The 18,381-nt window shown below is 43.4% G+C and overlaps 1 protein-coding gene across 5 annotated transcripts in view; it reads left to right on the top strand.

Moving 5' to 3' along the window:
* The window catches only part of adamts3 (ADAM metallopeptidase with thrombospondin type 1 motif, 3), a 137,856-nt gene that overhangs the window by 28,789 nt on the left and 90,686 nt on the right, over positions 1–18,381 (top strand). For all 5 annotated transcript variants that reach the window (XM_076891210.1, XM_076891208.1, XM_076891209.1 and 2 more), the window contains exon 4: positions 4,088–4,244. In XM_076891210.1, coding sequence (XP_076747325.1) covers positions 4,088–4,244 — 157 coding nt within the window. The remainder of the gene's footprint in view (positions 1–4,087; positions 4,245–18,381) is intronic.

Genomic DNA, 18,381 nt, shown 5'->3' with positions numbered 1-18,381 from the left:
CCCACCATCCCCACCACCCCCGCTTCCAGCTACCTTGAATTGAATAAGCAGAAGAAAATGGAAGGACAGATTTGTTCGAGACACATTCAGCGTGCTATGATTTCTAATTTACCTTTCCTGAATGCATCACCGCTTCTCCGAGCTCATCCTTGCCAGAAAGAAGATAGAAATTTGCACAAAGCTTAAATTCATTTCAGAACTGTTCTGTTTTCAGTGTTTGGATGAAAAAGCATGAAAAGAGGTGCGTTTTTCTGCAATTTCTCTGCTTTTCAGGGATAGATGTCAATTTAATCTCAGGACAGCAGCATATATATCCAACTGCTTATTCCTCAATTCAAACCAGAGAGCTGGGCACTTCCTGTGGTCGGCGTGGATCGCTAAAACACGTTACTCACTGTGTCGAGGCAGGATTGTAGCTTCAAGATGCAGTGAGCGTGTTTCTGGTAGATATCTGTTTCTGAGTGTTTACATTAAAGCGTGGTAGGATTCAACGAGCCGCTCTCTTCTCTCTGCTTCACTTCTGCCTGTTCTTAGATAAATAGGTTTAGAAGCGATGGAGACAACAGGACAGAGTTGAGATGGAAACTAGTTTATCAAAAAAAGCTGTTGTTAAGTAAAAGCTCACACGGTCACTGTTGTTTTCTTTCAAGCTTTAGTTTCTTTGAGATCCTTCGAACGCTCCCCTGTGGAGTGTTGTTCTTAAGCGCAGCTTTAATCAAAAATTAAAACGATTCAAATGTCAGCACCCGGTCTAATTACACACGCCCCTCTGTGATTTCGGTTTGTATTGTTTGCTCTGCGGTGTCTGAATAAGAAGGTGGCATTTTCAGCTGCTGAAATACTTCATAAGTGGTCAGACTTGAATGGCTTCTCTTGATAGAAAAACAGCTTTTATCAAATTATCTGTCAGTCAGTTTGTTAGCACGATCCTCCAGCTTCACCTTTAAAAGGCACCTCAATTTATTATGAGAGCAGAGATTCTATTTAAGCTCAGCCTCTGCTCGGCTGAGCTTAAATAGAGGAGCGTGACCTGTCGGAGACCCTTAAAGAACCTCACAGATGGAAAGGGCTCTCGGTATCCGAGCCCCGTACATTCTGAGATGTTCAGCCATCTTTCATCCTCGGCTTTCACCTGCCATTGGTAAATAAGAAAGAGCTACGGTGCATGAATCTCACTTTAGTTCAAGATATGCCTGCGGGCTCAGTTACTGTCAAGATTGCAGCCTCTTTGGCTTCGAGCTGAGGATTCAGAGTGGTGGATGAGCGCAGAGTAAATAAAGATGACGAGGTGGTTCTCGGTTCTGTCAGGAATAAATCATGGCGGAGAATGTGCTGACTTGGTCACAGGATGCCAGTTGCTGTGAGGATTTGGTGAAGAGCAGGCCAACCGCACTCCGGCCTGATAATGCACGCTGACCTACAGAATATTTAGAATCTGTGCTTGCAAGCAGGCGCCTGCAGGTGCGCGATAAATAAGCTGAGGAGAAAGCGTGTTCAAGTGAGCAGAAAAACGTAAACTTTTCAAACAGACGGCAGTGGAGCACGTCTGTAACATTCGTCTGATGTAAGAGGTTTTATCTTACAGGCTCCACCGTGTTACTTACTCTCTTTGATGACGCGTCAGGAATCGCTGGATTTTTCTTCTTCTTTCCATTTGCAGCTGTCCTCTAGAGTTCACTTGACTGTGAAGAGCGTTTATCTTCTGCGTGTGATAGTTTTGCTTTGTTGGGATCACATAAACACTGATGCAGTTTTAAAAATCCTTTCTGCACGTCTGTGTCTGCTACTCAACGAGCTGTAATTTATCTTATTTGTTAGTGTCCGATTAGACAAGTGAAGTCAGAAATGGTGAACAGAGTTTCCTCGGTAACCTGCGCACACTGTCGTTTGTTTTTGGCTCGCTCTTTCTTCTTCTCTTGTTTGAGTGTTTATACATCTGTGCAAACTTTAGATTTGTCCTTGCAGAAATGTCCAGACACCACATTTCTATGGGAGATGTCATAAAAACCCTCGTCATCTTTTGAAACACGGACCGTGTTTTCCGTATAAGCTGCAGCGTTTTAACACTGTGACGCCAAATGGCCCCGAATCAGGCAAAGAGTCGGTTTATACGGCACGATGAGTGAGTTTAACCTCCACCTCGCCGTTTCTCTAAAGATAACTAAGGAGGTTTTTTTCCCGTCTGAGCTCTGTCACGCAGTAAAACCAACACACTCGCACGTTTATCGTATTTCAGTATTTTTGCTCTTATAATCACAGATGGCCAATTAAATGAGCCGGTTCATACGTGACACGTTTCTGCATCATAACCTGGTTTATTGTACGTAATCATATGAATCTTATTCTGTTGCCAGAAGTAAACTTGCATTAAACAGCGCTGAGCTTCTCCCCCAGACGTCATGTGACTGCCAGACGTTTTCATTTCATTTCACTTGCAGCACTTCAGATACGAATATTCAGTTTATTGGTTTAGACTTTCAGCTGGGACGCTTACGCAGTCACACAGTATCGATGCTGCATTTAAATTTAACTAAGAATTTAATTTGGGATCCATCCAGTCGTTTGTGTAAAGGAGGACGTAGAGTGCCAGCCGATTGGGGTCTCAGTAAATGGGAAATGAGTTGAGAGTGAGGGTTGGTCGCTAACAACATTAGCACACAGTCCACCAGACTGTTGGTGAAGAGGCCAGAGGGAGTTTAGTCCTGCCAGGAGTTTCAGCGCAGCAGGACCGATCGACTGAGCGCTAACACAGTGTGTCTGCATACTGTGTGTACAGCATGTGTGCGCTCACTTAAAATGTCACACACTCTCATATGGCTGACTGTAGTTTTGGAGCATAGCAAACCGAGCGTAGCATTAGTTAGCCTACTCACATTTGCTGCACCCCTGTAAGCCGGTTTGCAGCCCACCTCCACCCCAGCTGCTCGCTTCGTGCTCTTAACAAACTAATGACATATTGTGTTGTTGCTGCTGCTCTCTCTGCTTTCTCCACTGCACATGTGTGCTTGTCAGGGAGGGCGCGTGACACATGGAAACATGGTGCCAAAGATACGTTACTGCTGCCTGGAAAAGTTGCTGCTTTGCATTTTAATTCAAAGGATAAAACTGTGATGTGTTTTCTATTTGTTACAGGTAACATGAAACATTTCAAGCCTTTCTTTTTTTATTTTTAAGGATTGTGAAGCCAGAATCTGGGACCTTGTTTTTTTCATCTTATAATCTAGATGAATAATTTTGCATTCCAGAAAGCATCATTTTAAGGAAACGGCTGTAAAGTGGTTTTAGGTTGTTTAGCATTGACCTTATTGTGTCAGCGTGTAACACCTTTTTCAGACCATCATTTGGTCTTGATGGGTTGCACATTCGGTCTGTTTGGGCATTATTGCGTTAGCCGGACAGCGTGACCCCTCATATCCGCCATAAACTACAGACATGACTGGCTTCTTATTGCAGGAAATCTGAGGTTGGCAGGTAGCCATCACAAAGCAATTTTGTGCCAATGTGTTACTAACGATGCAGCGCGCTGCAGGACCACCACCAGCCTTTGTTGGGTAACAAGGTGATAATTGCAAACAGAAAGCTGAAGAAAGAGTCACAACAATATCTAATAATGGCAAAGAAAAAGAGTCCTGCACATGCCAAGCAGTTAATGAGAGGCCCGGATTCTCTCTTGAATAAATTACTAAATATTACATTAGTGCGTCTGCCTTTGCTTTGTATTGTATCCTATATTTTATGCATTTTTCTAATTTTAATATTGTTCAGTAGGACATTCTGGTGTCGTCTTTCTGTGTCTATACGTGGGAGAGGAAACAAATTGGGGGCATTTGGCGTTCAGCAGATGTTCTAGTTGGATTTTAAAGACTGAGGCATTAATTTACAATTTCATGAAAACACTGTCACAAAGTTTCTACATTATTAATACATGATGGGGGATTTTGTGGGGCATGAAGATTTTAATTGTCTCTTAATAAAACGAATGCTATCAGAGCAATGAGGTTTCTGGGTCTATCCACGCTCGCTCGCAGTAATGAAACATGCTAATGCACACGTTCTACACAGTCACTGACCTGCTAACCTGTTGCAGGCTGGGATGATTCGCACCGAATCGGATGAGTACTTCATCGAGCCGCTGGAGAAAGGCACTCAGGAGCTGGAGGACCAGGGCAGGGTCCACGTGGTTTACCGCAGGTCAGCTCTGCTGCAGACTCCCTTGGACATCTCTGTGGATTACCAGCTACAAGGTAGGAGGCACGACCACGGTTCCTGCTGTATTCTCTTACTTATCAACTAATGGTGTGACACTCCTGTGAGGTCACTGCGGAGGGTTTTCTGTGAAGCTTCTCCGTATAATTAAATCTTTTTGTTAACTACTTGTGTCCAGCCCAAATAGTCTAAAAAGCAAAAACTGACATTTACATCTGTGAAGAGTCCAGACTTCATCGTGTGCCTCACACAAATACAACAGCAGCAACTTTTTAGAGATATGAAAATGACACACACAAAAAAAACATTAAAAAAATGAATGTTGATATTGATGAAAAATGTAAATGTTGGCAACAGGAGTTTAGGTCACTTGTTAACATTTCAGCATTTATTTGTAGTTATCAGTGAAAGCAGTTACCGTATTTCCCGGACTACAGAGCGCACCTGAATATTAGCCGCACAAGCTAAAATCAGGGGAAAATCCTGTTTTGTACATACATTAGCCGCACCTGACTAAAAGCCGCAGGTGTTTCAATGTTGACTTATCATATGTCAGAGAATGTGCACAAAGGGAATTGTCAGGAAAGAGATGGCTGTTTGGAGACACACCCCTGTCATTAATATTTTGAAAAACAAGTTACGGGTACATATTTGCATAACTTTTTAGGTATATGAAGTGACACGGCTTTAACAAGAAGAAAAGTCAGTCATTCACCACCATCTTCCTGCGCACTAAAACCACCAAAGTCCTCTTCTCCAATGTCGGAAACAAACAGGCTCAGGGTGGCTTCGTCATCCACTCTCAGCTTCTCTCCTTCGTTGTCACTTTCAAAACCAAAGAAATCCTCGTTGTCAGTGTCAGAGTCGAACACCCTCTGAAGGGCCGTGGCGGTGTCCTCCTCTCCATCATGCAGCAGTCCAGCCCTTTGAAATCCGTTGGTGATCGTGGATGTTTGCACACTTTTCCACGCTGTCAGAATCCACCGGTAGAGTTGAGCATAACTTGCTTTTCGCAAGTTTATCGCCGCTCATCATCCACGCCTCCCACTGAACGCGTAGCGCTACTTTGAAGTTTGTTTTTCGCGCTACTTGTACGGCACTATGTTGCCTGGCGGATGGACACGTGACCAACATACCACTCTTGAACCCCGATACTGTGTGTCTGATCACATGCCCTTCCGCCAGGCAACGTAGTGCCGTACAACAGCAGAACAAACAAAACAAATCGTCTTACGATATCACAAAAATCATGGACAATCCAGAGAAAAGCCACACCTGACTAAGAGCCGCAGGGTTCAAAGCTCGTGCAAAAAGTAGCGGCTCATAGCCCGACAATTACGGTAATTAGATTTCGTTCCCTGTGCTGCTGCTGCTTTTACTGCTACTCTGACTGTTGTTGCTCTAACTGTTGTTATTAATGCTCCAAACTGCAACAGGGAGCTGTAAATGCAAATTTTACCCTCTATTTATACCGAATAAATGTCATTGTTGCCACTGTTGGAAAATGTAATGCATCACTTGGACTGTGAAGGAGAACCGTGCTCAGGAAGGGTGATGAAACCACTGACTCACCGTGTGTTTAGGAACAACAAAGTCTATATTAAAACATAGAATCGCTTCACCTGCAATTTTTAAAAAGGGCTTAAAAGTATGGAGCAGGGTGATGACTGACTCGGGGGGAGCAGAGTCCTCTCCCTCTGGCTGTGGGTAAACAGAGCTGAGATACTGTGTTTAAGTCATGCGCACACTGTGTTCGTGAGCCCGCGTCAGTTTGTGCTTACATTATGAGATCTGAATTGTGACAGACGTGCTTAGTGTTGCATTTCTTTTGCCTTTTCTCCACACGTCGGTGTGCCAGTGGATGCATTTGTCCTGATTGCTGCTCTAAAATTAATTTTCTCTGCCTTCATGCCCCTGCATACTAAAAACTGATGATAAAAGCCACCCTGAAGAAAGAGCGGAGTATGTTGCAGGCAAATAGTTGCTCAATTTAAAGTTCCTCAACTACAATTTTGTTTCCATTTCCCCGCGCTAGCAAGCTGCCATGTAGGGATATTTATTCACCTGGAAGTTTGAGCAATAGTTATGGCCTCTGGTGCGGAGGCCATAACTATTATTTCTGATGTAATTCAGTAATAGAAAGTAAAAAATGCACAAAAAATAATAATGAGGTAAATAAATAACTAAAATTATTCATCCATGACTGTAAAATTAGGTGGAGTTCGAATGTTGTCGTTAGTGATTAACAGGCTGTGACAGCTTGGATCATGGTTGGATGGACGAGTGCGGATCTAAAACACAAAACCCCATTAATTCATTTAATATGTGTATATATAATAAAATCTGTTTCATAGACATCTGTGAGCTTGACTGTGAGATAATTCAACGGAGAGTTTTTGACTGTCAACTAATTTTCCGATGGTTATCACGTCGTGTGTAGTCACAGGGTAGATTACCAAGAAGCAGAGTAAATTTCATCCTCACCTCCCTCAGTAATGCTAATCCCATCCAAACGGGGCTCGAGTTAGTTTAGCATCAGCTGAGAGAGTTGGTACTGTGGGATAAAGCTCTGTCTTGGCTCTTTGCCTGCTTTGAAACAGATAACAGATGTTCTTTAAGAAAACACGAGAGACTGATTGTGCTGATAAGCACCAGCGCTCTCAGTAAGAAAGCTGAGAGACGTTATCAGAGGTCTGTTCATCAGGTGGTCTCATTCTTTAGTGGCAGAGGACAGAGGCATGATCCCATTATCTGATTTGTCTCATTTAAGGAATTAATTTCTAACAAATCAAAGAAAAGAAGGACAAAGGAAAACATCTGTGACAGCTGTGAGCTGTGCTGAGAGAACAGGTCCAGAAATATGAAACAAACGTCCTGCAAAACTCTAACAGTCATTTAATGTTTTCAATGATTTACTATGTAAATCCTGAAAAACTGACTTTATGTGAAGAAAGTGTGTTATTTCATCACCTCATGTAAAGACGGCAGTACTTAAACTGAGCGGCTCATTAAAGAGTTAGATGAATAAAATTGTGTAGCAAAATCGGTGATAATTTTAAGTTAAAATGGAATAAATCTGCAGAAAGTGTAACTACGAAAAGCTGATCTTGTGCCTCGATCGCCGCAGACTGAGAGAATTTAATGAACATTTGAACGCCGGCCGATGATGGCGGCGAGCTCCTCCACACAAACACTACAAACCACATCACTGATCCACATTAATGCGAAACAAAGCATAACTGTGATCACAGCACTACTAAATCAACTATTTGAGGTGCTGAATTTTCTCTGGTCTCTGTGAAGTGTTAAAAATATTAAAAATATCCACATAATGCAATAAAATAAATTCAAGCAGTACAAATTAAATTAATTTCACTAGTTTCATTTAAACACGTTGCTGCATTTATACCAATTTCCCCCATTTACATATTTCACATTACTTATTTATGATATTTATAAAATATTGAGTATGTGGGATACCAGAACTACTAAATATAAATGGATTAAATAAATATTCCAGATGCTCATTTAAATCTAAATTGAGAGCAGTGGGTGAAAGCTCTTTGTCAGACCCGTAGAGACAGCGAGAATTCAACTGGGAGGAAGACGTTTGGAAAACAGCGAGTGGACGCGAGCACAGGCTGATCAGCACAGGCTGAACTTACTGATCACTTCATGCAGTGGCTACATGCGAAAGAGATCTGCTGCTGCTCCACAGTAAACATGCTTCTTTAGTACATTTATAGTAATTTAAAGGCCACAGTACCCCATCGCTTAGCTGAGCCCTGGCACCATTATTTACACGTGCTGCATCTTGTTTATTATGAAATGCTTCCTAACAGACAGGAAGGCACGAGGGAGGTGGCGTGGCGAGGCCTCATCTGGTCGCTTCATTGTAGAAACGCGCAGACATGATGAAAGATGGTGATTCTGATCCCGTCACAGCGTCCGAGTCCTGACGTCAAACTGGTGTGAAGCACCGATAATGAAATCATCAACACGATCAATCGGCTACTTTGTTACAAAAAACAACAAAACAAATTCAACAGCTATGATATGTTTCACTTAAACAGCGGCTAAAGTCGTCGTAAACTTTTGATGGGGACTGTATACTATATATATTTTGCATGGTTGGATTGTAACAAGGTTTCTAGTAGAGCTTCAACAGGCAACAAGAAGACATGGGAGAGAAACGAAGCATTTTTTGAGCATGCAGTTTATTAAAAACAACACTTAAACTGAATGGATAGTCTGAAACGTTTGATGGGGACTGTATAATAGCATGTCAGTAATATTAGACCCATTCTATGGCAGGAATACATCTCAACCTAACTGTTGGTGCTTTAACACCTGCAAAAAAATATTCAGCTGACAGTGAGCTACTAGATATACTTTATTTATCTCAGTCAATATGATCAACCAAACCAGCACTTTGTGATGTAAGAGTTTGCCGGCTCCAGGAGCCGTTTAAGTGAAGCACTTGTGCGCTGCTTTGTCTCACACACATCACAGGAATGAGAAATATCAGATGACAGTAAAGGGTTAACGCTGAGCCTCGGAGGTGCCGTAGGACAGCGGTCTCCAACCTTATTTGCACCACAGACCGGTTTATGCCCGACGTTATTTTCATGGACCGGCCTTTAAGGTGTCGCGGATAAATACAACAAAATAAAAGTAGTACTGGTACCGAAAAAAAGAAGATTTATTCATAACACGTGAAAAGACCCAGGAAAACAGAGATAAAAACGATAACAAAATAACACTGAAAACCAGACATTTCACAGCTGAGCCTCAACTCTCGCGGCCCGGTACCAAACGACTCACGGACCGGTCCGAGGCCCGGGGGTTGGGGACCGCTGCTGTAGGAGATTATTTGCACTGTACGCAGAGCTGTGTTGTTCTTGGCTGGGTTCCCATCACGGGATATTTTGGTGTTGATTGGATTTCTTACTTTGAAGCCATCTAGTCTGTGTCATGTCCTGTAACCCGAGGACTGTTGATGATGATGGCGGATGTGTAGGTTGTTCTTTCTGTTGCTGCTGTGACGATGCTTTCCAAGGCACATCCTGCTCAGCGGGAGGTTAACTCGCAGCTTTCAGGCGTGTTATCTTGTAGGTTTTAATGTATTTGTCTTTAAAAGCACAGGATTCTCACTGGATCCATGCGCATCATCTTAGAAACATTCACGTCTCAAAGGTTAAAATTTCGACTTTTGTTACTTTTTAGTTCTGATGTTGCAGAAGGCGAGGTAGCCGTCTGTTCGCCGTGCTGGATGCTGATGGCCTGCAGCCATTCATTTATTTATTTGTTAGCTTTGTATTTTACGTGATGTTGAAAAGTTGTTTTGTGTGAACTTGCACCAGGAGCCAAGGTGCTGGATTTCCTGCAGGCAACTTCAAATAAATCAGCGCCCACTGTAAATGGGCTGCACAGGTACAAAGAGTGAAAGGTGAAAGGTGAAGCTATGGTTTGTGTTGGTCGCAGTCCTCCTCACAGTGTGTGTGGTTAGGTGCTGGTTCTTTCAGCACCTTTATTTCCTGCTGAGGTGTGAGAGTCGGGCTGTAAAGACCAGTTTTTCTTTAATTCACGGCACTTGTGTACAGAAAGTCAAAGCGAGCTCAGTGGGACTTGCTTTGTGATGATTAGTCAGTCAGTTTTTTTTCTCTTTGTTTGTTTTTTTCCTCTTTGTTTGTTTATTTTTGTTTGTGGCTCCATGTCAGCCACTTCCTCCTGCACTGCTTTCCAGCCCAGCTGCATCACCTCACTAACAGAAGCAATGGTGCGTTGAATATCGTTACACAAGTGTTGTGCCTGTATCAGGCACACTGCCTTTTTGACACGGTTCAGTTCATGTTTGCACTCCACTGCTGATGTGGTAACGCTGACACGGCAAACAACAGAGCACGTACCTGAAAGTGTGCTTTAACGAAAACATGCCGTTCACCTTAAAACTGTGGCAGCAGTTCTGCTTTTCTCAGACTCCCTCCCTCACCCCTAAAATCACTCGATTCCACATCACATACCAGGAAAATATATATATATGTACAGAGAAAAGCCCAGCTCAGATGAGCTCCTATGAGCAGGAGCTTTGGTGACAGTGGAAAGGAAAAACTCCCTTTTAACAGGAAGAAACCTCCGGCAGAACCAGGCTCAGGGAGGGGCGGGGCCATCTGCTGTGATTGGTTGAGGGGAGGGAGACAGGACAAAATACATGCTGTGGTAGAGAGCTGAGATTAAGAATAACTAACGATTAAATGCAGAGAGGTGTATAAACACATCGTGAGTTAAAAAGGTGAGTGAAGAAGAAATTTACTGAGAGTGTTTAAGCGTAGCTGCCTTAACACACCACATCGTCGCCATGCTTTGGTCCAAACCTTTGACAAAGGGATGCATATAAAGACCAGCCCTTCGTGTCAGATTTAAAAACACTGGGTATTATTAAGCTTCAGTTAATGTTATGATTGGACATATTTCATCCCCCACACAATCTTTTCCAGCAAGTGAAAGTAAAATGTGAATAAAAGAAAAAGCCTCCTCCCAACTCAAACCGCAGTGACCTGCCTGAGAAGCTCACGAGCTGCTCCACTACCAGCCCTCCTCCCTCCCAGTGCACAAACCGTGCTTCTAGGCACTGATGCAAAAGGACTCCTCAGATATCTCTGCGAGCTTGGCTGTGTCTGACAGCAGCAGCCTTTGATGCAGAGGGATGAAAACAGCCGCCTTCACTCCTACAGCACAACTGGGTGGAGGAAACGCAGCCTCCTCTTTATTGTTGGAAAGCAGGAAAGTTTCCTCAACTCTTGTGCATTTATTGATATCACACACTGAACATGCACATTTCATGTAGCTCTTCAGACACGAACAGTGTATTTTTGCTCTCACCTAGAAATTATAAAGACGATGCATGAAATTATTGTTGCTGTAATTATTTTCTAGTGCGGTAAAAGCACTTTTATAGTTGGAAAAAGTCTTGCTGCAAGGGCAGTTTTGATGTTCCACTGGAGCTTCCAGTCACATCAGTGTGAACAGTTGTAATAGAAGTTCCACTTTGTCTGGACATTTTTAAATTGAGCGCATTTTTCAGGCATTTTTTGAGGCGCCAGCTCGCTAACGTTTGGGTGGGATTGAGGTCAGGCTCTTCCTCGCTAACTGGAGCTGACTTTGATTTCATTTCAAGGCACAAACACAAACTGAGACCAATGTTAAAACGTGTCCACATACTTTAGGCCGTATCCTCATAAATCGATGAGGCCACCTCGACTGTGGGAATCGTGCCTGTTGCAGCTTTGCCTGCAGCGAAAGATTATCCTCCGTTTGTGGAGCAAGAATCTAAAAAAATAATTCTCAACATTTTTGCTAAATTTCTCTGTCTAACATCGCTGCTTGTGGAAACGGGATTCTGCAGACACTCCTTCAAGTAAAACAGCCACGAGAAATTCCTGTTTTCCTATCAAACAAATTCCTGTGATATGAGATGCCAAAGACGGCAAATATAAGCTGCAGGATTACGCTTGGAAAGGTGCTAATAAGCATCCACAACAGTGTTTCTTTACAGACCTCGAGTGGATCAACAGTGGGATCTGTGGAAGAGATTTGGATCTCAAAAGCATCCCACTGATCATGTTTACTTCTAGGAGATGTGTATTTTTTTAAAAAGCAGTACAATTTAAGCAAATGGCTCCTCTTTCATATTCTATAATCTGGACTGCAGCGGTACACAGGGGCGACTTTAAGACAAGAGGCCAGGCTCACCCAGAAATCAGACTTCTGTTTTAATCACAGGTGCAATCGAAATGAACGCTTTCTCTTCAGTTAAACGCCACGGGCTTTTAATTTGAAACAGGAAGTGTTGATATGCACAACGGTGAGGAGGAATGAAAGGTGAAGAACAGTATCCATGTGAATGCAGCAGCTGTTTTTTTCCCCAATAAAATTTATGATTTTTCTGCATCTATTAGTCACTTTTAATGTGGATTGTTTTCATTCTCGTTACTTTATTACTAAACTCTTTAAATACTCATCTTACAGCTTTTTACCTAATTTCATTGTGCATTGACAATAACAGTTCTAAGTTCAGCCAATCAGCTCGTCTGGTTCTTATGAGTCTGTATCCTCGTGCACGTTTCGAGGCAAACAGCCTGCAGCTCCTTTCAGTTCAGGACAAAGTGGACACGTCTGCAGCTTATGGAGGATCTCAGAGTGAAATGTTAATTTTGATCTTACAAAAAAATAAAATAGTAACAGTCTTTTCTTGTTTCCACATGAACCATGTTACATGTAATCTAAAAGCAGTTTGAACGTTTGCCTGCATGTGTGCTGGAAACAGGATTTTTTTGCTGGGTAATGACAAACAAATGTGTTACAAGGGAAAAACAAAACAGATGGTTGTCACTGAAATGGAAGGCACGCTGAATTAACTGTTGGCAGTGACTCTGTGCACTGTTACCACGCGTGGATTACTTTTAATGCTGAATAAAACTCAGAAATATGGTTGTAATGAAGCAACGTTTGAAAGAACAATGTCTCGTTTCTGTGGTTTAAGAACATTTATTCACAGATAAGCAAACTTGAGTCACACTGAATCTGAAAATGTGTGAGTTTCACCTTGAGTTTGCCACCCTGTAGGGAATTTAAGATAAGATAAGATAAGATAACCTTTATTAGTCCCACACGTGGGAAATTTGTTTTGTCACAGCAGGAAGTGGACAGTGCAAAAGTTATGACGCAAAAATTAGAATACAATAAGAATAAATACAGTACACAACTGTACAGAATAGAATAAAATAATATACTAAATACAGTAGAATAAAATAGAATAAAAATATACAATAAGATAAAAATAGAATACGAATGCTATATACAACTGAGTAAAAATACAACGATGCCAGAAAAGATTATTGCACTTAGTGTTATTGCACATGTATGGATGTGTGTGTTTGTTCAGTTAAAGTCTTTATTATGGAGTCTGACAGCAGTGGGGAGGAAAGACCTGCGAAATCTCTCCGTCCCACACCGTGGGTGCCGCAGTCTCCCACTGAAGGAGCTGCTCAGTGCTGTCACAGTCTGCTGCATGGGGTGGGAGACGTTGTCCAACAGGGATGACAGCTTAGCCGCCGTTCTCCTGTCACTCACCACCTCCACTGGGTCCAGAGGGCATCCTAGAACAGAGCTGGCCCTTCGGATCAGCCTGTTCAGTCTCTTCCTGTCCCCAGCAGAGATGCTGCCGCCCCAGCAGACCACGCCATAAAAGATAGCAGAAGCCACAACAGAGTCATAGAAGGTCTTCAGGAGTGGGCCCTCCACCCCAAATGACCTGAGTCTCTGCAGCAGGTACAGCCTTTGTGAGTAGACGAGTCTTACAAACTGGAGTAAATGGGACTCATTGTGTTAATTGTAATTATGTCTGCTACACAGTTATCACACTCCTCCTGTGATGTGAAGTCTCCTGTGTTCACACACGTCAGGATAAAAGGCTTCTGTTGTATCCAGGTTTTCATATTCCTGCTTCTGTGCTGTGCTTTCTGGGACATTGAGTAATCTTCCAACCATGTGTGTTTGAAAAGGCCTGTTTTTAATCGACTGCATTATGTAAATGGCTGAGCCTGAAGCGCTCCTCTTGTCCATCCTCGACATCCAAGAAAGCTTTTGAGTTTAGACAGAAATTAGAAACACGTGTTTGTACACTCTTTTTGGAACATTTAGCAGATTTATTATAAACAGTTTGTGGCTTTCATAAATAATGACGGGACAGCAAAGAGAACTGATTGGACCCCTGACTGCTTCAGTAAGGATGCGCAGAGGCTCATTTTGCTGCTGGTTTATCCCATTGGACACGAAACTGATGTGATCGTTTGCTAATGTCTTCAAACTTAATCCCAACACAGTCAGAGACTTTGAACTGAAGTGTTAGTGCTCTCTGCACAATGATCAGAACAAATGTTTGGATTTCTTTTAATAACGATTTGTCCTCCAGCTCAGGTGCAGACAATCAAAGTCGAGCTGAAGCTTCAACGTTTGTCATTTTAATGTTCTTCCAACCAAAGATGAGCCTGCCAGAAATGTAGGGAGACCATCTCAATGTGACCCAACGTCTACTGTGACAGCAACAGTGGAGACACAAAGAGTCGATGGAAGTAGAAAAGAGGATGGAGCATCAAAATGAATGATGGAGGAGTAACAGCTGTTCATCTTGGCCCTCATTCATTCATCATCGCACAGTTTACCTGCTTAAACTGATTAATGATGGCTGTAATCTCAGGGTGCAGGACCTGAAGTGTGCAGGATGCAGGAAGTAGGGAACTGGGAGTGACTATAATAAATAAAAATACATGAAAAAAGATGCAGATTTATTTCCCAATATAAAATCTTACAAGAGCAGACATCCACTTGAACACCACACACAGCTCCACGCGCCTCCGTCTCTGGTCTTTGTCCTGCTGATCCTGACGTGAAACCTCAGGATGGCGGTGCTTCTCCACCCCTTCAGGAGAGCGGAGTTTGATTCCAGGAGGAACAGGAGAGAGCAACAACAACACTGTTGTGTGTGTGATTTTTCTCTTCTGTTCTTCACCCATAAAATCGAACACAAACGCAGCACAGTTTGAGTATATAAACCACGGTAAGATAAGATAAGATAACCTTTATTAGTCCCACACGTGGGAAATTTGTTTTGTCACAGCAGGAAGTGGACAGTGCAAAAGTTATGAGGCAAAAATTAGAATACAATAAGAATAAATACAGTACACAGCTGTACAGAATAGAATAAAATAAAATACTATATACAGTAGAATAAAATAAAATAAATATACAATAAGATAAAAATAGAATACAAATACAAATACTATATACAACTGAGTAAAAATACAACGATGACAGAAAGGATTATTGCACTTAGTATTATTGCATATGTATGGATGTGTGTGTTTGATCAGTTAAAGTCTTTGTTGTGGAGTCTGACAGCAGTGGGGAGGAAAGACCTGCGAAATCTCTCCGTCCCACACCGTGGGTGCCGCAGTCTCCCACTGAAGGAGCTGCTCAGTGCTGTCACAGTCTGCTGCATGGGGTGGGAGATGTTGTCCATCAGGGATGACAGCTTAGCCGCCGTTCTCCTGTCACTCACCACCTCCACTGGGTCCAGAGGGCATCCTAGAACAGAGCTGGCCCTTCGGATCAGCCTGTTCAGTCTCTTCCTGTCCCCAGCAGAGATGCTGCCGCCCCAGCAGACCACGCCATAAAAGATAGCAGAAGCCACCACAGAGTCATAGAAGGTCTTCAGGAGTGGGCCCTCCACTCCAAACGACCTGAGTCTCCGCAGCAGGTACAGCCTGCTCTGCCCTTTCCTGTAGAGGGCGTCTGAGTTATGAGTCCAGTCCAGTCTGCTGTTCAGATGAACACCAAGGTACCTGTAGCTGTCCACAGCCTCAATGTCCATACCTTGGATGTTCAGTGGTTGCAGTGGAGAATGCTTGTGCCTGCGGAAGTCTACCACCAGTTCCTTGGTTTTACTGGCGTTGATCTGGAGGTAGTTCAGCTGGCACCAGTCCACAAAGTCTTGGGTCAGACCTCTGTACTCCTTGTCGTCCCCATCAGTGATGAGGCCGACTATTGCAGAGTCATCAGAGAACTTCTGCAGGAAGCACTGGGTGGAATTGTGGGAGAAGTCTGCAGTGTAGATGGTGAAGAGGAACGGAGCCAGAACCGTTCCCTGTGGGGCCCCCGTACTGCAGACGACCCTGTCCGACACACAGCCCTGAGTCCTCACATACTGTGGTCGGTCGGTGAGGTAGTCCAGGATCCAGGTAGTGAGGTGATGGTCCACTCCAGAGTTCACCAGCTTGTCCTTTAGAACCGAGGGAAGAATAGTGTTGAAGGCACTGGAGAAATCAAAGAACATGATTCTCACAGTGCTTCCAGCGGTCTCCAGGTGAGCGAGGGAACGATGTAGGAGGTGAATGACGGCATCATCCGCTCCAATGCCAGGCTGGTAGGCAAACTGAAGTGGGTCCAGTGATGAGCTTGTTAGGCGCCGAAGCTGAGCCAGGACCAACCGCTCCAGGGTCTTCATCGGGTGGGATGTCAGAGCCACCGGCCTGTAGCTGTTGAGGTCCTTGGGGCGTGAAGTCTTTGGCACTGGTACAACACAGGAGGTTTTCCAGAGCTGTGGGACTCTTCCCAGCTGTGGGACTCTTCCCAGAAGAAGACATGGCTTTAGTTTCCAAAGGTCACAGAAGTCGAGATGATCGACTGCACTATCGGAATTCTTGAAGCAAGGCGATGTTTGTTGAATGGGACTCCTCTGCTCACCTCCCGCTCCCCGGGAGGAACTACGATGTGAGGAGAGGAAACGAGAAAAGGAATCTCACACGGTGTGAAATAAGCGGAGGGGAGAAAGAACATGACACCTTCCAGCCGGTTACAGGCACCTCCTTGGCTTATAGTTTCATCTTCAGTTTATTATTACAGATTAGCAACTAGACCTGAACTCTTTCATAACATGCATTTTTAATTTTATCTTTGCTATTTGGGCTGATTGGGACCCGATGAAGGAAAAAACTGAATTTTTTTAACCTGATTTTTGTTTCTGAGAAGAATCAGATCCTCATATGAGGACATTCACTTTAAATTTGAATAGAACAGTGGCACCATAATGTCCTCGTTAGTGGATATCAGGCTCTTGTAGAGCAAAATTTAGTATTTTGGTCTAGACAACCCAAACTTTTATGTCCACATATGTGGACGCCAGGTCCTAGGAGGTTAAAAATGAAGTCGTGATATTGTGTCACCCTGTCCAGGATGTACACCTTCGCTGGGTGCCATGGGCTCCACAACGCTGTATCTGAATTTAAAAGAACAAACAGGAATAGTTAGTAATGCCGCAAACAGTTGTAATTGTCTTTTGTATGCTTTTGTACAAATCATGACTGCGCTTTTGAGTTTCCCTGAAAAAACTCCGAGTAAACAAAGATATAATTTTATTTATGTAACCGCTGTAATTGTAAAGTGAACGTCTGACAGCCTAGCACAGCAGCAGTGGGCTTACTCTGATTCAACCCTTTAAAAAGAACGAAACACAAACAGCATCAGCTCTTTGTCCTGAGTTTGATACGTGAAGACGGATGGATGGTTAATAAATCAGTGTATTTATTACTCAACCAGTAGTTTTTGCTCCAATATCACAGAGGTTTGACACAGTATTAACCGTGAGAATTAATCACAGCATCTCATCACATAACACGTGTGAGATGCTATATTTCCCTTTCTGACACACCCGCCCTCGCGCACAGCGCCAGTGTCATTGATGGATCGGCGTTCGGGGGAAAGTCAAAGTTACAGTGAGAGCAAATGGCGGGACTCCTGAGTGTGCTCCTGAGCGCTCATCTCCTGTTATCTGGCCTGACGCCCAGACGAGGGATTCGCAGTTTGCAGTTTTTGAAAATGCGGCTTTATTTTCACACGTTAGTGACGACAGACTGAAAAAGTGTTGAAACGCCTCTTGTCTGAGGCTGCATGTGTAATTTTCACTACCCCGCACGGGAGAACGAGGTGAGCAGCAGAGGAAGCTGATTTTTTTTATTATAATCTCACAAATGTGTTAGGCAGAGTCGGGCTGAGTGTGGAGGAATTTGGTGAGGTTGCAGGAGTGAAATAAAGAGAGAAGGCAGCAGAGGCTCCTGCAGTGGATAATCCTGCTTAAATATGGCTGAAAATGGGATGTGGCCTGGCAGGAGGGAGAGTAAACTCCCAGCATAAACAGCAGAAGATGCTTTCACCACAGCCAAGCTGCTTACAGCTGTAATTATTACACTAATCAGAATAACATGACAAATGCAACTGTGGCAAATCTAGTGTTGCTTAAAGCAGGGACTTCCTGTTTCTCCCAGTCAGCTGCTCATTGAATGTATGCAGTGCAAAGTAGGGCGCCATTAAGTGTGAGCGTGTGTGCTCAAAGCTCATCTGGATGAAAAACCTGTGCATGGTGCGTCCGCTCTGCTCGGCTGTCTGTTCTTTTGCGTGCAGGTTGGCCCTACAACAGCTCGCTTTTCTGCCTCTCACTTTGAATACCGATGCTGCGGCGTGTTGTGAGAAGATGAACAAAGTAATTTATTCCCTTCAACCTCAGGAATACTTTGATATGTTGAAGGAGCAGCTGTACCAAAGAGGACCACATCAAACCAG

This window comes from Maylandia zebra, linkage group LG12 (assembly GCF_041146795.1).
Source record: "Maylandia zebra isolate NMK-2024a linkage group LG12, Mzebra_GT3a, whole genome shotgun sequence".
NCBI lineage: Eukaryota > Metazoa > Chordata > Actinopteri > Cichliformes > Cichlidae > Maylandia > Maylandia zebra.
Note: the sequence above shows the minus strand (reverse complement) of the source record. Positions and strands in the feature narration are given on the sequence as shown.